The 15,028-nt window shown below is 43.4% G+C and overlaps 1 protein-coding gene across 1 annotated transcript in view; it reads left to right on the top strand.

The window, feature by feature from the left end:
- Positions 1-15,028, top strand: part of SEC16B (SEC16 homolog B, endoplasmic reticulum export factor) — a 56,837-nt gene that overhangs the window by 5,932 nt on the left and 35,877 nt on the right. Inside the window, exon 2 of the mRNA XM_007117681.4 lies at positions 13,440-13,793. Coding sequence (XP_007117743.2) covers positions 13,498-13,793 — 296 coding nt within the window. The 5' untranslated portion in view covers positions 13,440-13,497. The remainder of the gene's footprint in view (positions 1-13,439; positions 13,794-15,028) is intronic.

Raw genomic sequence — 15,028 nt, 5'->3', positions numbered from 1 at the left:
CGCTGAGCCTGCGCGTCCGGAGCCTGTGCTCCGCAACGGGAGAGGCCACAGCAGTGAGAGGCCCGCGTACTGCAAAAAACAAACAAACAAACAAAAACAACAACAACAAAAATATTTATTTAATTAATTTATTTCTGTTTGGTTGTGCCGGGTCTTAGTTGTTTCAGGAGGACTCCTTAGTTGCGGCTTGCCGGCTCCTTAGTTGCGGCATGCATGTGGGATCTAGTTCCCTGACCAGGGATCAAACCCGGTCCCCCTGCATTGGGTGCATGGGGTCTTAACCACTGCACCACCAGGGAAGTCCCCTTAGCAGCTTTTTTAGGGAGACTGTGGAGAGCCAGCTCATACAGGAGAAAATATTCTTATTACAATGAATAATAAATTAATATTTGTCTAAAATATTATTTATTGAATGAAGGAAATAATTTAAAAAAATTCTCCCGGGGCAAGGCTATATAGCCCAGTCAGATTCATTCAGTGACCTCATCCGGATATCCAATGAACGACGTTTGGACCAGCACTAAGACATGGTGTCATAGTGTCACGATGTCATGGAGCACAGAAAGTATCGCATCTTTAGTGAAAAAGGAAGTATTCTTAGGAAGCTTGTACAGAAATGTCACAGAAGCAATGTTGGGAAAGGCAGTAAGTATTTACTCAGCATGCAAAGACTCTATAACATTCATTTATGGGCTGCTCCCAGAAAATAATGAACTTTGGCCATCTCCCTTGTGATGACTGCAGACATTTATGCTTAGAAAAGAAACTTCTCCATCAGCCTGCCGTGCCCTTCAGTGTCCTCCAGAAACTGAAGTTTGGGCTTTGTTTTTTGGCATCATAAGTGGCTCCTATGGAAATTGCCCTGATGTGCTAAATTCAGCATTAGAACAGCACTCCTGGAGATCTTGGCTATATCTGCAGTCACTTATTCCAGGCTGAGAGAACAAGAATGTGAGTGCCACTAAAATACGTGTATGCACTCACGCTGTGCACACACGGGCTATTTCTGTACGTGGGATATCGGGCAGAGGAGTAGAACCAGCAAAGTGATATGCGCCTTTACCGACTGACAAATGGGACAAGGAGGAAATATGGAAGTTATGATTTGAGTTTCTGTTTTTATGAATATATATATTCCTATGTATATGTCAAATTGAATCAACCTATTTACAGTGACTGATAGCTTTGAAGATTATGGAATAGATTTTTAAATAATTGCATTTTTGTATCAAATATATCACATGGCTATTACTAACCAGTATGTTTTTCTGAACAAAGCTTTGACTAGAAGTCCTGTAATTTATTTTCCTCCACTTGATGACTGATACTGACACTGCGTGAGTTTAGTGAAATCCCTTACCCTTTCTGGTCTCACTTTCACTGCCCTCTAAATGGACAAACTCTGTCGGTACCACTGGGTAATGTAAATAAAGAGCCAAGGATGCCCACCACTGGGGAAGACAAGCTATGAATGCAGTGGATTATGATGATGAGAGAGAGGGCAGGAGAAAAATTAAAAACAATAACCTAAGATTAGATTCTAAGTCAGTAATAAAGAATAGCTGAGATAAAAGTCAAATATGAACAGCTATGATAAAAGAACATAAGAACATATACCCTGAACAGCCCAGAAGGGAACTCTCCTGCTATGTTCTTTTACACAACAACACTGGCGACAAGCACGTGGTGAACACTTCCTATGTGCAGGCGCTGTGCCACATGCTTTTCCTAGCTCGTGCATTCATCTAGAATCAAATATTCATTGCGTACCTCCTACATGCCATGAACAGTACTTTGTCTCATTTATCCCACAACAACCTTCTGAAGATATCCATTATTATACAATCACTTAACAAATAAGAACACTTAGCCTGAGAGGTTAAGTAACCTGCTTGAAGTCTCACAGCTAGTCAGGGGAGGCTCTGGGACTCAAATCCAATTTGGACTGCAAAACCCGAGCTCTTAATCCTTATACTGTACCACACTCATGAGCTTTGCATACAGTTTAGATTGTTACCCCTTTAACAGCAGGTAAGGAACCCAGAAGAGGAAGAGGCAAAGAGATTTATTGCAAACCTCTATTTAACAGGCACTTTGGTGTTTTTCCATGTAACATTTCATTTCATCCACATCACAGTCCTGTGACATACTTTTTAGACTGCATTTTAAAGGGGAGGAGACTGGGGCTCATAGAGACTGAATGATGGTTTTCCAAAGGCACATGGCTGGGAAATGGCGGTGTTAAAACTAAATCCAGGTTTCCATTCCTACTTCCTTTCCCCTGGGCCTTTGCTACTCTTCAAAATGATTGAGGAAAGGAAGTTGTACAAGGAAACATAAACGGGATTGGGACCTATGTAACCTGGAGAGGAGAAGGAGGCTGAGTGGCATGACGTTTTCCCCTATTCAAAGAGTTTAAATGGGTCTGAGTCATGCATGTGTGTTACCATCAAGGAAGAATATCTTGACTCTAAAATATTGGGGTGTGTTTCTATTAGGAGTCTGAGAATGTACCTTAACTGGAGAACAAACGCTTCCTGTCCCAGGTAAACTGGGAGAGTCACTGGCCTCCTGGGTACCCTGTAGAATCTTATATAATAGAGGATTTTTATCCAGAAGTGGAGAGCTTGGAGTGCTACAGGTCTGTAAATCAAAGAGCTTTATGCCTTGGCCTGAGTTTCCCTGGCTTAGACACTGCTTCACCTGCAGGGATGGATTCCTTCCAGAGATTTTTTTCCAGCTCATCAGTTACATGTCTGAATGTCTGCTCTTGTTCGGAATGTGTCTCTCAAACATTTCCATCAAATGGCAGGGAGTGATTCCTGGGGGTGCAGGGGATGTATATGTGAATGTGTGTGTGTGTGTGTGTGTGTGTGTGTGTGTGTGTGTGTGTGTGTGTGTACCTGTCCGGTTGCAAGTACAAAAATTTTTTGAAGCTTCTCATCGTTGTAAAAATTAATACAAATTTGAATTTTATTCCATAATATTCAATAGTACAATATTTGTGTTCGTTAAAAATTAAAATAATATTTTAAATAGCTTATAAAATAAAATTAGTGCTGATCCTGTAGCATCCTGCACTGTCCCTGGGGCTACAAGTAGTCCAGAGTGAGAAGCATAGGACTGCATTTTTGTGAAGTTTCTAATTCTGATGTTTTTACGTTAACCCATTCTTTTTTGTCGTATGTAGTTATGAGACATAGTTTCTCAATTTTCCCTTGATCTCATGGTTCAGTGGGGACACAGGGTTAAATGTGAAGGAGGAGTTGTGGATTTCAGAGCAGTAATGGATAATCAATTAATTCCTGACTGATGACTTGTACAGAATGCTTCCTAAGCACTTTATAGCATTTTCAGGGAAATGGTAACAGTTAACATTTATTGAGCATTTACTATATGTCAGGTAGTTTGTAGTTTTTTAACCTAATTTTACTCTTAAACAATAACTCTCTGAGAAAAGTTCTATTTTTGTCATCCCCATTTTATAGAGGAAGAAAAGGAGATACAGAATAAATTGCTCACCTTCTTGCAGCCAGCAGATAGTGGGGCTGAGATTCACACTCAGGTAGCCTTATTCCGCTTACTTCCTATTGGCTTTGGGGGCTCGGAGGACACTCCCAGCATTTATAGCCTTTTATTTCATTTAGCAGGTGCATGAGTCACCTTTGCCTGATGGAGTTTGATGTGGGGTTAAAAGTCACAGCAGCATTCAACTGCCACCCCACTCATCCTGGTTCAGGGGGTATCAATAAAATGGGAGGGGCAAAGAGCAGAGAAAGTGAGGTCCCCTCTGCCAACCCAGGGCTGATAAGGGAGAATGGAGGCCTTTGTCTTCATGAGTGGTACCCTCCTTCTCTAGCGCCTGTCAGCAGAGGTGGAATCGGGGGCCAGGTGTGCAGGCAGCCACAGGGGTGGCATTTAAAGGACCCCTTTTGTCAGGGCTCACATACAGAGTTCCTTGGTCCTCTAGGAAACCAATCATGTAACCAAACCTTCACTTCTAGGACTGTGGTGAGAGCAACAGTCCCAGGGTTGGCCTGAGTAGCTTGTGATGCCTGTGCCAGGCTAATTGTCTCTGGCCCTTAGACCATGTTTTCCTGGCACTCGTCCTTCCTGATAATGGAACTGCTGACAGGCACATGCTGCTCTGCCTCTCGCCTGCCACCCAGCTTACCGGAAGGAAGGGGTCGAAGCCTTGGTGGCCAATCCCTGGCCAAGGCCGTGAGCTCCGGATCTCCAAGGCTGGTTTCGGGGTCTGGCTTTGCTGGAGTCAGGAGGCTGCTCGGCACAAAACCTTCCCCAGGTCTCCTTCCTGGAGTCAGAGCTATGAGATGCTGGCTGACTGAAAAGCATCTCAGTGTATCAGATATTTTTGGAAAGGCAGGTATAGGCATTATCCTGTCAGTCCCACTTTAACTAAGGTTTTTTATTTTGAGTTGTGATTGAATGTTTTTCTTTCACTGTCCTATTGGAGAGGGCCTCTTAAGTATTTCCAGGGACCTCAGTTTAACAAGGTATGCAGAGAATTTGTGCTTCTGTCTCATTTATGACCCACATGGCATATCTTTAACCACTCTCTGGTCAGTCCTCTTAACTCACTGCCTCAACATTCCCTTTTACTTTCTCTAGGAACTCCCTGTTAGAGTTTAATTCTATACTCAGGCTGTGAACACTACTGGATACGAACTGCAGTAAGGCTGTTGCTGCTATAAATTTCAGATGTCCATTCATTTATAAATAAAATCTTTATTGCACTCTTATCACACACTGGGCACCGTGCTAGACACTGTGGTCATAGCCTGGACCAAACACAGATGCTCAATATCCCCGTGGAGTTTCAGATCTGTCTAAGGGTCCAATAACAGCTGCACTTCCTGCCTACTTGTTCCTCTGAGGACATGTTCCTGGTTAAAGCCCACTCCCAGTTTCCACACGGGCCAATCCAAACATTCATCACGTTTCTCAAATGCTCACCCTGATCTCTAGCAGTCTACTCCACAGAGAGGTCTCAGTATCCAGTCCCTTTTGGTACAAACTTGCCTCCATTCATGCCCATCTTCACCCCTTTTATCTCTTTCTCAGAGGAAGAGCTGCCCTTCCTCTTAGCTAGGCTTAACTTTTGCTCCTACGCTCTGGATCCAATGTGATCAGCCTCTTTTGAGATTTATTCCTTCAGTAATTGTATTTGCTTTCTGTATCTCCAATCTCCGTATGAATCAGCATATAACTCTCTTTCATCTTGTCCACCCTAAACCAATTCTTCAATCCCAAGTGCCTCATAGTAATCCTGGCTATCATCCCCTTTTCTTCACATCCAGCCTTCTCGAAAGAGTAATTCTACTTTCTTTCTCCTTTTCCTTACTTTCCATTCGCTGTATAAGTGATTTCTGTGTCTAATTCCTCACTCCCTTGACCATAGCTCTACGGAGATTGTTCATGTTATGATCATCAAACCTCCTCGGTGGTTAACCCAGCGTGTGGAGAACACTTTCACTGTTGCCTCTCTCAGTATTTCTCCTATTGTCAGTATTGTTGACCACGCTCCCATTTCTGAAGCCATCACCTCCCCTGCCTTCTGGGACACCATCCTCTCCTGGCTTTCTGCCCACTTTCTGGCACTTCACTGTTGTCTTTCACAGGCTCCTCTTTCTGCGTCCAGCTCTTCAATGTTGCTATTCCTCAGAACTTCTTCCTAGGACTTCTCTTCTAACTTCAAGCTTTTCCTAGGCAATACTACCCATACCTGTGGCTTCAATCACCACATCTCTCTCCTTAGACCCCTTTCTTAAGCTCTACACTCTTACAACTGACTTCTCACTGACCACACTTACCTCTGTCCACAGGCCCCTCACAATTAGCATGTTCAGAGCTGAAGTTGTCATCTTCTCCCACCACACTGACTCCTCTTCCAAGATTATTATCCCCAAAAGGGGCAGTGTGGTCCTGTCTTTATAACCTGAGAACTTGAGATTGTCCTTGACTTTTCCTTCTCCTTCATTTTCTACGTTCAACAGAGTGTCAATTCATGTTGATTCTACTTTATATTCATATATCTGTTCCTTCTCTTCCAACCTCTTTGCAGTTGCTCTAGTTGAGGTATTCATTGGTCTTGCCTGTTTGTGGGGTGACCTTGAACAGCACATCTCCCTGTTTCTAGTTTTGCACATTGCCCTGTGCTTCCTCCTATTTGAAAAAGTAGTGATTATACCCATTAGAATAAGGATTGCATTGCATATTGATTGCATATTTGAATTTCTACTGCTCCACCAGACTGAAAGCTAGGGCAAGGATTATATGCCATTTATCTCAGTATCCCCAGTGCAAGGGACAATGCTGGGCATATAATGGGTGTTCAAAAAACATTTGCTTAGTGAATAAATGACTTCTAGAGTCGTCTTTCCAGAAGAGCAGACTGAGCACAATCGACCAATCTTGGATGCTTTGGGGAGTCACTGCTCCATTTCAGCAACATGACTGCATAATTAGTTACTGATATGACAACACCACATTTGGATATGGTATTTATTTATTTTTTTGCTATTTTTCATCCTTTAATTGGGAAATATTAAAAAGAATATCCAGTGTGGATAAGAATGTTCAGAAAGTTCTTCTCACGTAGAGAATAGACTTGAGGACGTGGGGAGGGGGAAGGGTAAGCTGGGATGAAGTGAGAGAGTAGCATGGACATATATACACTACCAGATGTAAAATAGATAGCTAGTGGGAAGCAGCTGCATTGCGTGGGGAGATCAGCTCAGTGCTTTGTGACCACCTAGAGGGGTGGGATAGGGAGGGTGGGAGGGAGGGAGACTCAAGAGGGAGGGGATATGAGGATTTATGGATACATATAGCTGATTCACTTTGTTATACAGCAGAAACTAACACAACATTGTAAAACAATTATACTCCAATAAAGGTGTTAAAAAAAACTTAAAAAAAAAAAGAAAGGTCTTCTCATGCATTGCTGGTGTGGGTGTAAATTGTTATAATATTTTTAGAAAGAAATTTATAAAAATTAGCAAAAATATAACCTCTGACCCAGGAATCTTGCCTTGGATATAGTATTAATCAAAAATAACGCTAGTTGATTTTGTCTTTTAAAATAATGTAAGTTTATTGTAGAAAAGTTAGAAAATATGGACAAACAAGAAGAGAAAAATGAAATCACCCGCAATCCCATTACCCAGACAAATAATTACTGTTCATCTGTTGACATAGGCCCTCTCAGTTTGTTTCCTAAATTTTTGCTTTTAGTAAAGAAATGGGGGAAAAAAAAAAAAACCAAACAAACAAACAAAAAGAAATGGGGTCAAGCCTGGGGGATGTCTCAGCTGCTGAGCTGTCCCTTGCAAGAGTCAACAGTCATTAAATCATAATGCTCACGGATTCATGACAAACCTGACCTACATCTAGGTGAGTGTTCACATCTATCAGCACTCTTCTGGTGGGAAGAGATTAGCAGCATCATTAGCAGTGATGATGCTTTTGTTAAATAGATGTCAAACTAGGGTAGTTATTCCTGGTTGAAGCAAGATCCTCTTAGTGGTCTGACATTTGGAAAGGGTGGCAGGGACTGGGAAAGGAAATTCACAACAATTAACAACTGGCCAGAGCTCCAATTCCAGTGGATAGTTGGAATGCAGAGTAGGAATCAGGCAAGAGGACAGGACACTTGGGGAAGAGATAATGTGAAGACTATAACTGTTCCAGCACGTGGGAGCCTGTGGGATCATGCCAGGGCACTGTAGCCAGGACTTGAGGTGACAAGATCAATTTCAGCCCAACTCCTGTTGGGGATGAGCTGCTAAGGTATTCTCAAACTGAGTGAATTTTGTTAGGAAGCAGGAAGACTTGAGTTGCCAGGTTGAAAGACTTAGTAACTGTTGATATATGGGGCTGGGGAAGGCAGGGACTGATAAATCCCAAACCTTTTGGAGTGGTGAGATCCCACACGATCTATTTCATTCTGTGACCCATATAACTGTGGTATGCCATATGTCTATATAAAATAATTAAAACGAATTAAAATTAATTTTGGTTGGTGAGTGTTTGAAGAGTTTCATAATAACACTTGAGATAATTAGGGATGCTTTGGGATGTCACTAAAGGAGCATTTGGAATAACTGAACTAGATGTTTAAACCAGAGACGTGCAATGAAGGCTTGTGAAATAATGACAATTCTGTGGTTGAAAGAACACTGGAATAGGAGTTAGGAGTTTGGAGTTGTAATCATTATGCCGATAAACTGATGATTTAAAAACAACAACCGGGCTTCCCTGGTGGCGCAGTGGTTGAGAGTCCGCCTGTCGATGCAGGGGATGCAGTTTCGTGCCCCGGTCCGGGGGGATCCCACATGCCGTGGAGCGGCTGGGCCCGTGAGCCGTGGCCGCTGGGCCTGCGCGTCCGGAGTCTGTGCTCCGCAATGGGGGAGGCCACAGCAGTGAGGGGCCCGCGTACCCCAAAAAAAAAAAAAAAAAAAATTAAAGGGGCGAGAATATCTGAACATATCAACCACCATGCTTGGCCCACTGAAGTTAGTTAATAAGCGTTATCTCTCTCTCTTCTCCCTCCATAGACCTGCTTTACTGTGATTTTTTTTTCCAAATCACCTGGGGGAGGAGACAGAAGAATTACTTCTAAGTTTTTGTTCTTTTAGCAAGGGCTTTTCTTTTGCTAGTCCCTTTAGTTTCAGCAAGAAAGAGCCTGGCTCACATGTTAAAATGGGGATAATAATAGTACCTAATGCATGTGGTTGTTCTTAGGAGAAATGCTTAACACACACACACACACACACACACACACACACACACACACACAAAACCAACCACCTGGCTTTGTAGCACTTGCCAATTTCTGTGGTGTAAATACTCTCACTGTGGTGGATTTCAAATGATCAATGGTCTAACTACTGGCTCACACAATTCCTGAATATTTAATAATCAGCTCTTGGAAGCCCGATGCAAGACAGGTCCAGTACATCAATATAATCTTAACTGAGCTTCTAGTTAGCTTTGTGACGTTGGGTAAATCACTTCATCTCTCTGGATCTTAGTTTTATTACCAACGAAGTGAAGTTGCTAAAATAACCTGTAAGGTATCTTCCAAAGTCAACATTTCAGTAATCTAGCTGGTGTTATAGGGCAGGACTAACGTCATGTTATAAGCCAAAAGAGTTACATCAGATTTTTCTGAATGTTACTGTGAGATATTGGGACAGATAATTTGATATCTGAGTCTGTATCAACCATGTTCTGATTCCTGCTGTCAATGTGTGTGTCCTTCTCCAGTACCTCTTCCCAGGAGGATTAAAAATGGCAGTGCAGCCATTAGTGAGCCAAACCTCACCAGTGGGGTAAGAAACCATGACCCAGAGTCAGAGAATTCTACACTCAGTTGTCAGGTCCTAGGAGTCAGTTGTAGGGCCGTGACAAAATCTTATAGCTTCGGTACCTTACCCTATCTGACCATGAGACCAACCGTGGCGGTCTTCCCTGGACTAATAACAACATGAGAAGTTAATTTGCTCAAAGCTTTTTAGAACCAAGGGCTGTGTCCTTCATGTCTATGTGTGTCAAATCCTGATACATAATAAGGACTCAGTGTTTGTTGAAAGAAAGAATAAACAATTTGAGCCTTTTTAGAGCAAATTCTGAGTTTTATTTATATTTTCCCCCAGCTTTATTTAGACATAATTGACATATAACATATAAGTTTAAAGTGTACAGCATGATGATTTGCTGACTTTTAAAATATTAATTCAAAAGTGGACATGAGCTACTCTGTACTTACCTAAAGAAACGTATTTTTCAAACAAAGAAATTATTTTCTTGTGATAGAAAACTTCTCAGTGCCTTCAGTTCAATATTGGGAATTTAAATTTGCCTTCCATCTAGATAACACAATTGATGCACAACCAGAATCCAATGAAGAGAAACACGAATGAGAAAAACCCAAACTGGGCATTTGCTACCCACCAGTGAGTACTCTGCCTGCCTCAACCAGTAGAATTAGCTCATCTCTTTTGAAAGGAAAAGATAATACTTATTTAAAGAGCATACATAATTATATATCATGTGCCACTTTGCCAACATTTACAGGCATACCTCTTTTTATATTGCTTCACTTTACTGTGTTTTTTACAAACTGAAGGTTTGTGGCAACCCTGCGTCAAACAAGTCTGTCGGTGCCGTTTTTCCAATAACGCTTGCTTTGTGTCTCTGCGTCACATTTTGGTAATTATTGAAATATTTAAAACTTTTTCATTATTATTACATTTGTTTTGGTGATCTGTGATCAGTGATCTTTGATTTTATTATTTAATTGTTTTGGCTTTTTTTTTTTTGCAACAAAGTATTTTAAAATTAAGGCACATTGTTTTTTAGACATAATGCTATTGCACACTTTAATAGACTATAGTACAGTGTAGACGTAACTTTTATACGCCCTGGGAAACCAACACATTCATGTGACTCGCTTTGTTGCAGTGGTCTGGAACCGAACTGGCAATATCTCTGAGGTCTGCCTGTACTCCTCATGATGACACTCAAAAGCTAAGTACTGTTATTCCCCTTTTAGAGGAGAAGCTGAGAGGCTGAGCGATAGAGCCACTCGTGGCCGAGCCAGGAGTTCACAACCCATAGGCGTCGCTCTTCTCCCCAGGTCAGGCTGCCTCAGGGCTTTCTGCACTTCCTCTCCTTCAGGTCTCTGCTTCTTGTTTGCTGTGGGGGTCTGGATGCTTTGTCACATGTCACATGTGAGTGAACCTGGCTCAGCCCACGACCAGGCAAACAGAAGCAGCAGCCTCTGACAGGGCTGTGAGCAAATACTCCAAGCCGGGTCTGGCCGAGTGGGGGAGCTGCGCTGTACTTTGCCCTCGTGAATCGGCTCCATGGAGGCCGTGGCAAAGGTAGCTGACAGGCTGTGGATCTGCGGGCCAGGTAAGTCTTGGTAGATGTGGCACCTGGACTTTGACAGTGTCCAGGAGGAGAGCAGACACTCCTGGAGCTGCGCTGAGGGAAGGTGGTGGAGAGCCGTCAGAGCAGGTGTGTGGGAATGCTAGCGCCCTTGCTTGCTTTGTCTTGGCTGTACTTGCTGTGCTGTCAAATTAGGAAAGGCAATACTGACCTTACTGGGACCAGGGAAGGTCATTTATGTGATGTGTGAGTATGACTTGTCACTGTAGATGTAATGCCTTCATTTGGAGAATCTTAGGTGCTTTTCATTTGGGGTCCTTAATTGTAACCTGAGGTCTAACCTGCTGGAGTTGATATCTTGGCAACGAAAATCAATTGTAGTTGACTTTGGCAAAGGGACTGGGTATTGCGCCTTTGCAGTCGGAGAAGGGCTGTCTAGTGAAAATATCTGGGGACAAGGTGGAAGAAGCTTTCTTCTTGTTGAAATTCCTTGTGTCCAAATGCTATCAAGTTCCGTGGGCCTTCAGGAAAAACCCATTTAGCCTTTCACTGTGTCTGGGGCATTTGGCCTCTGCTGGGATTTGCTGGAAAAGTCTCTCATAGCACCTGACTTTTTCAAGAAAGTGGGCTGACACGGGAAGGAAGGTGCAAGTTTTCCTGAGCTGGATTGCTCTTGAGGTGGAAGGCACTTCTGTGCCTTGTTCTTCTGGTATGTTCTGCTTACAGCTCTCGGCTCATAGCTGCGGACCCTGGCTCCGCAGCATTCGAGCAGTGTGACATCTTGATTTCAACACACACCCTTTGACCTTTTGTTCTCATATTCATTTTTATATTGGGCTGGGAGTTTCAGGAGTGGGAGCAAGTTGACTGGATCCGATCAGAACTTTTCAACGTAAAATAGTTCCCAAGGGAGAAGAAACATGCGGTGTGACTGAGCTATGTATTCTGACACGAGAGACTCCTGAGCAGCAGTAAGGTGTGATGTGTGCTTTTTCTTTGGGGGCAGCTGGATGCAGGTGCTGCTCTGTGATACAAGCAGAGAAGCTTGGAAGGTATCTTGTCCTCTGGAGCTATTGCCCATTTTGAAGCATAAGTGGGGAAAATCAGTTTGATGCTGGGGAGACTTCCAGGTTTTAAAATCTCCAGCCAGGAAGATTACTGAGACACGGCTCTCTAGTTTGTCAGGGAAGCAATCCCAAACTTGCGTCTCATCGCCTCCCCTGGAGCAGGGGCAGGAATGGCCAGATTATAGGGCCTAGTTCTTCTAAGACTTCAAGGATTCAGAAAAGATGTCTCTTGAGGTCACTTTAAGCTCCTTTTTATTTAGGAAATGTCTTCAGCTGCTTACACTACCCTAATCTTTTTTTTTTTTTGCGGTACGCGGGCCTGTCACTGCTGTGGCCTCTCCCGTTGCGGAGCACAGGCTCCGGACGCGGAGGCTCAGCGGCCATGGCTCACGGGCCCAGCCGCTCCGTGGCACGTGGAATCCTCCCGGACCGGGGCACGAACCCACGTCCCCTGCATCGGCAGGCGGACTCTCAACCACTGTGCCACCTGGGAAGCCCTACTCTAATCTTTATCTCTGATAACACTAACTGTTATTTATTGAACAATTACTATATACCAGCCAGAGTGTTCGGCACTTTATGTAAGCATCTCTGACTCTGACAGTGACCCTGTCAGCTCATTATGGTCCTCACTTTATGGGTAAGGAAATTAAGGCTTGAAAAATTTAACTAGCTAATAAGTGGCAGAGTTATGATTTGAACTGTGGTCTAGCTCTGTCTAAGGCCCACTCTATTTCTATGACAGCATAGGGCCTCCATAGTAAATGTTGAATAAACATTTACTAGTGGAATATGTGAGCACACATGTATTTTTAAAATTTTATTTTATTTTTATTTTATTTTTGGCTGTGTTGGGTCGTTGTTGCTGCGCGCGGGCTTTCTCTAGTTGTGGCGAGCAGGGGCTACTCCTTGTTGTGGTGTGCGGGCTTCTCATTATGGTGGCTTCTCTTGTTGCAGAGTACAGTCTCTAGGTGCAAGGGCTTCAGTAGTTGCAGCGCACGGGCTCAGTAGCTGTGGCGCGTGGGCTTAGTTGCTCCACGGCATGTGGGATCTTCCCGGACCAGGGATCAAACCCATGTCCCCTGCCTTGGCAGACAGATTCTTAACCACTGTGCCACCAGGGGAGTCCAGCACACATGTATTTAATTGGGATACTTTGATAGTGTTTTGGAGCTTCATCTATTACTGTTCTCTCTCCCATGCCTCCCACATCTATTGTTGCTCCAAATATACTTTTAAATTTTTATAGCAACATCAGTATAGTTGTCTAGCCTGTTATTTATTTCAAATATCTCCTTGAGATTTTTTCAGATATCTCTGTATCAGTGCCTGTGTGGTTTGTTTTAGATAGAAGATTTTGAGGACCATAGGTGCTTCTTTCACAAAACCTAATTAACCTTCATGTTTGGATATAGGCCTAAAATGACGGTAATTTTTTTCTTTCTGTTTTGTCTGTAGGAAGATAAAATAACTACGGAACTGACTCAAAACACGAGAGAAATTCAGAAGGTCAGAGATGGAGCCTTGGGTTCCCCAGTGGCCACCTCAGCCAGCGGGGAGGCCCTCAGCACCATCAAGGGATCCAGACCGAGGGCTTCAGAGAGATAGATACTATCGGCCTATTCGTCACTCTTGGCACAATGGAGAGAGGGTCCATCAAAGACAAGACATGGGCAGGAGCCCCCAACCACAGCAGGACCCTGGGGCAGACCACCAGCAGCCTCATTATGTGTCCAGGCCTGGGGAATGGCATCAGCCTGTGTCCAGGGTTGACTATTATAAAGGTGGTTATCCAAGTCAGTTGTATTCAAGGTATGGGTTTAGAGCTGGAATTGACCCAGCTCTCCTAAATGCTTACAAACAGATTGCTCTTTTCCTTGTTCCTTTTCCTTTTATTTCTCCTCTTTTTCTTCTTTTTCCTTCTCCACCCTACTACACTGACTTAGCTACACCCTTTCCTCTCCCAAATTGGGTTTTGGTGACTGAAAATATAATACTTTCCTTTCTTTGTCCCCTAGGGGAGCTTCTTAAAGAAGCCATCACAATGTGATTGGGTGATGGGGGGAGAGGGTAGAAATAATGATGAAATTCAAGACAGCTGATGAGACCCTCTTACTCTGGGATCACAAAAGGCAATGTTTGTAGACTCTGGAAAAGCTTTTCCTATGGATCTCTATAAAAAGTTCCTTATCCTCTTTGGAAGACTCTGACCCAGGGTTAGCACTGACCCACCAGCACCAAGAAGAGCCCTAGTGCCTAGAACATCACCTTGAGTGTGATGGGTACAGAAAAAAAAAATGTATTGAGTGAATGAATGGGAACTTAAAAAAAATCAGAGAAAGCAGATACAAGCTTGTAGGCTCCAAATTCAGAATGAAGAGGTCTCAGTGAGGTAATTCTAGGAGAATCTGGAGTTCCTTCTCCTGGACTTCATGTTTTATGGAATGTTGCAAGCCATCTATTTTCTACTTTAACTTTTTCAGATGGGGTGATGTTTTCCTGCCTCCAGAGTCAGGGTTGAAATTATGACAATTATTGTAAAGAATTCTGCCCCTATGAAATAGTAAAGAATTATTAATTGATAAAGATACTAACAACATGACATTCCTTTGTTGAGTTCTCGAAGGAAGGTATGTTAAGGACAGAGGCAATAGAAGCAATCAGATTTAAGATGGTCCAACTTGACTTTTTCATCTCATTGCCATCTATAATATGCATGGGAATTACAGTGGTATATGGGGCACTTACACAGTCTTCTTGGGAAGGGGTTTCCTGAGGTGATGTCAGAGCAGGGTTTTCTCAGATAATATTTTGTGTTGTTGGTCGTGTGTGTATTGGAGGAGTAAGAGGGACCATGGGGAGGGAGAATGAGACACTTAGCTATGGTTTTGCTATAAAAATTGCAGCCTTGGGCCTCCCTGGTGGTGCAGTGGTTGCGAGTCCGCCTGCCGATGTAGGGGACACGGGTTCGTGCCCCGGTCCGGGAAGATCCCACATGCCGCGGAGCGGCTGGGCCCGTGAGCCATGGCCGCTCAGCCTGCGCGTCT

This window comes from Physeter macrocephalus, chromosome 4, assembly GCF_002837175.3.
Source record: "Physeter macrocephalus isolate SW-GA chromosome 4, ASM283717v5, whole genome shotgun sequence".
NCBI lineage: Eukaryota > Metazoa > Chordata > Mammalia > Artiodactyla > Physeteridae > Physeter > Physeter macrocephalus.
The sequence above is the reverse complement of the archived record's forward strand: the minus strand, read 5'-3'. Positions and strand labels throughout refer to the sequence as shown.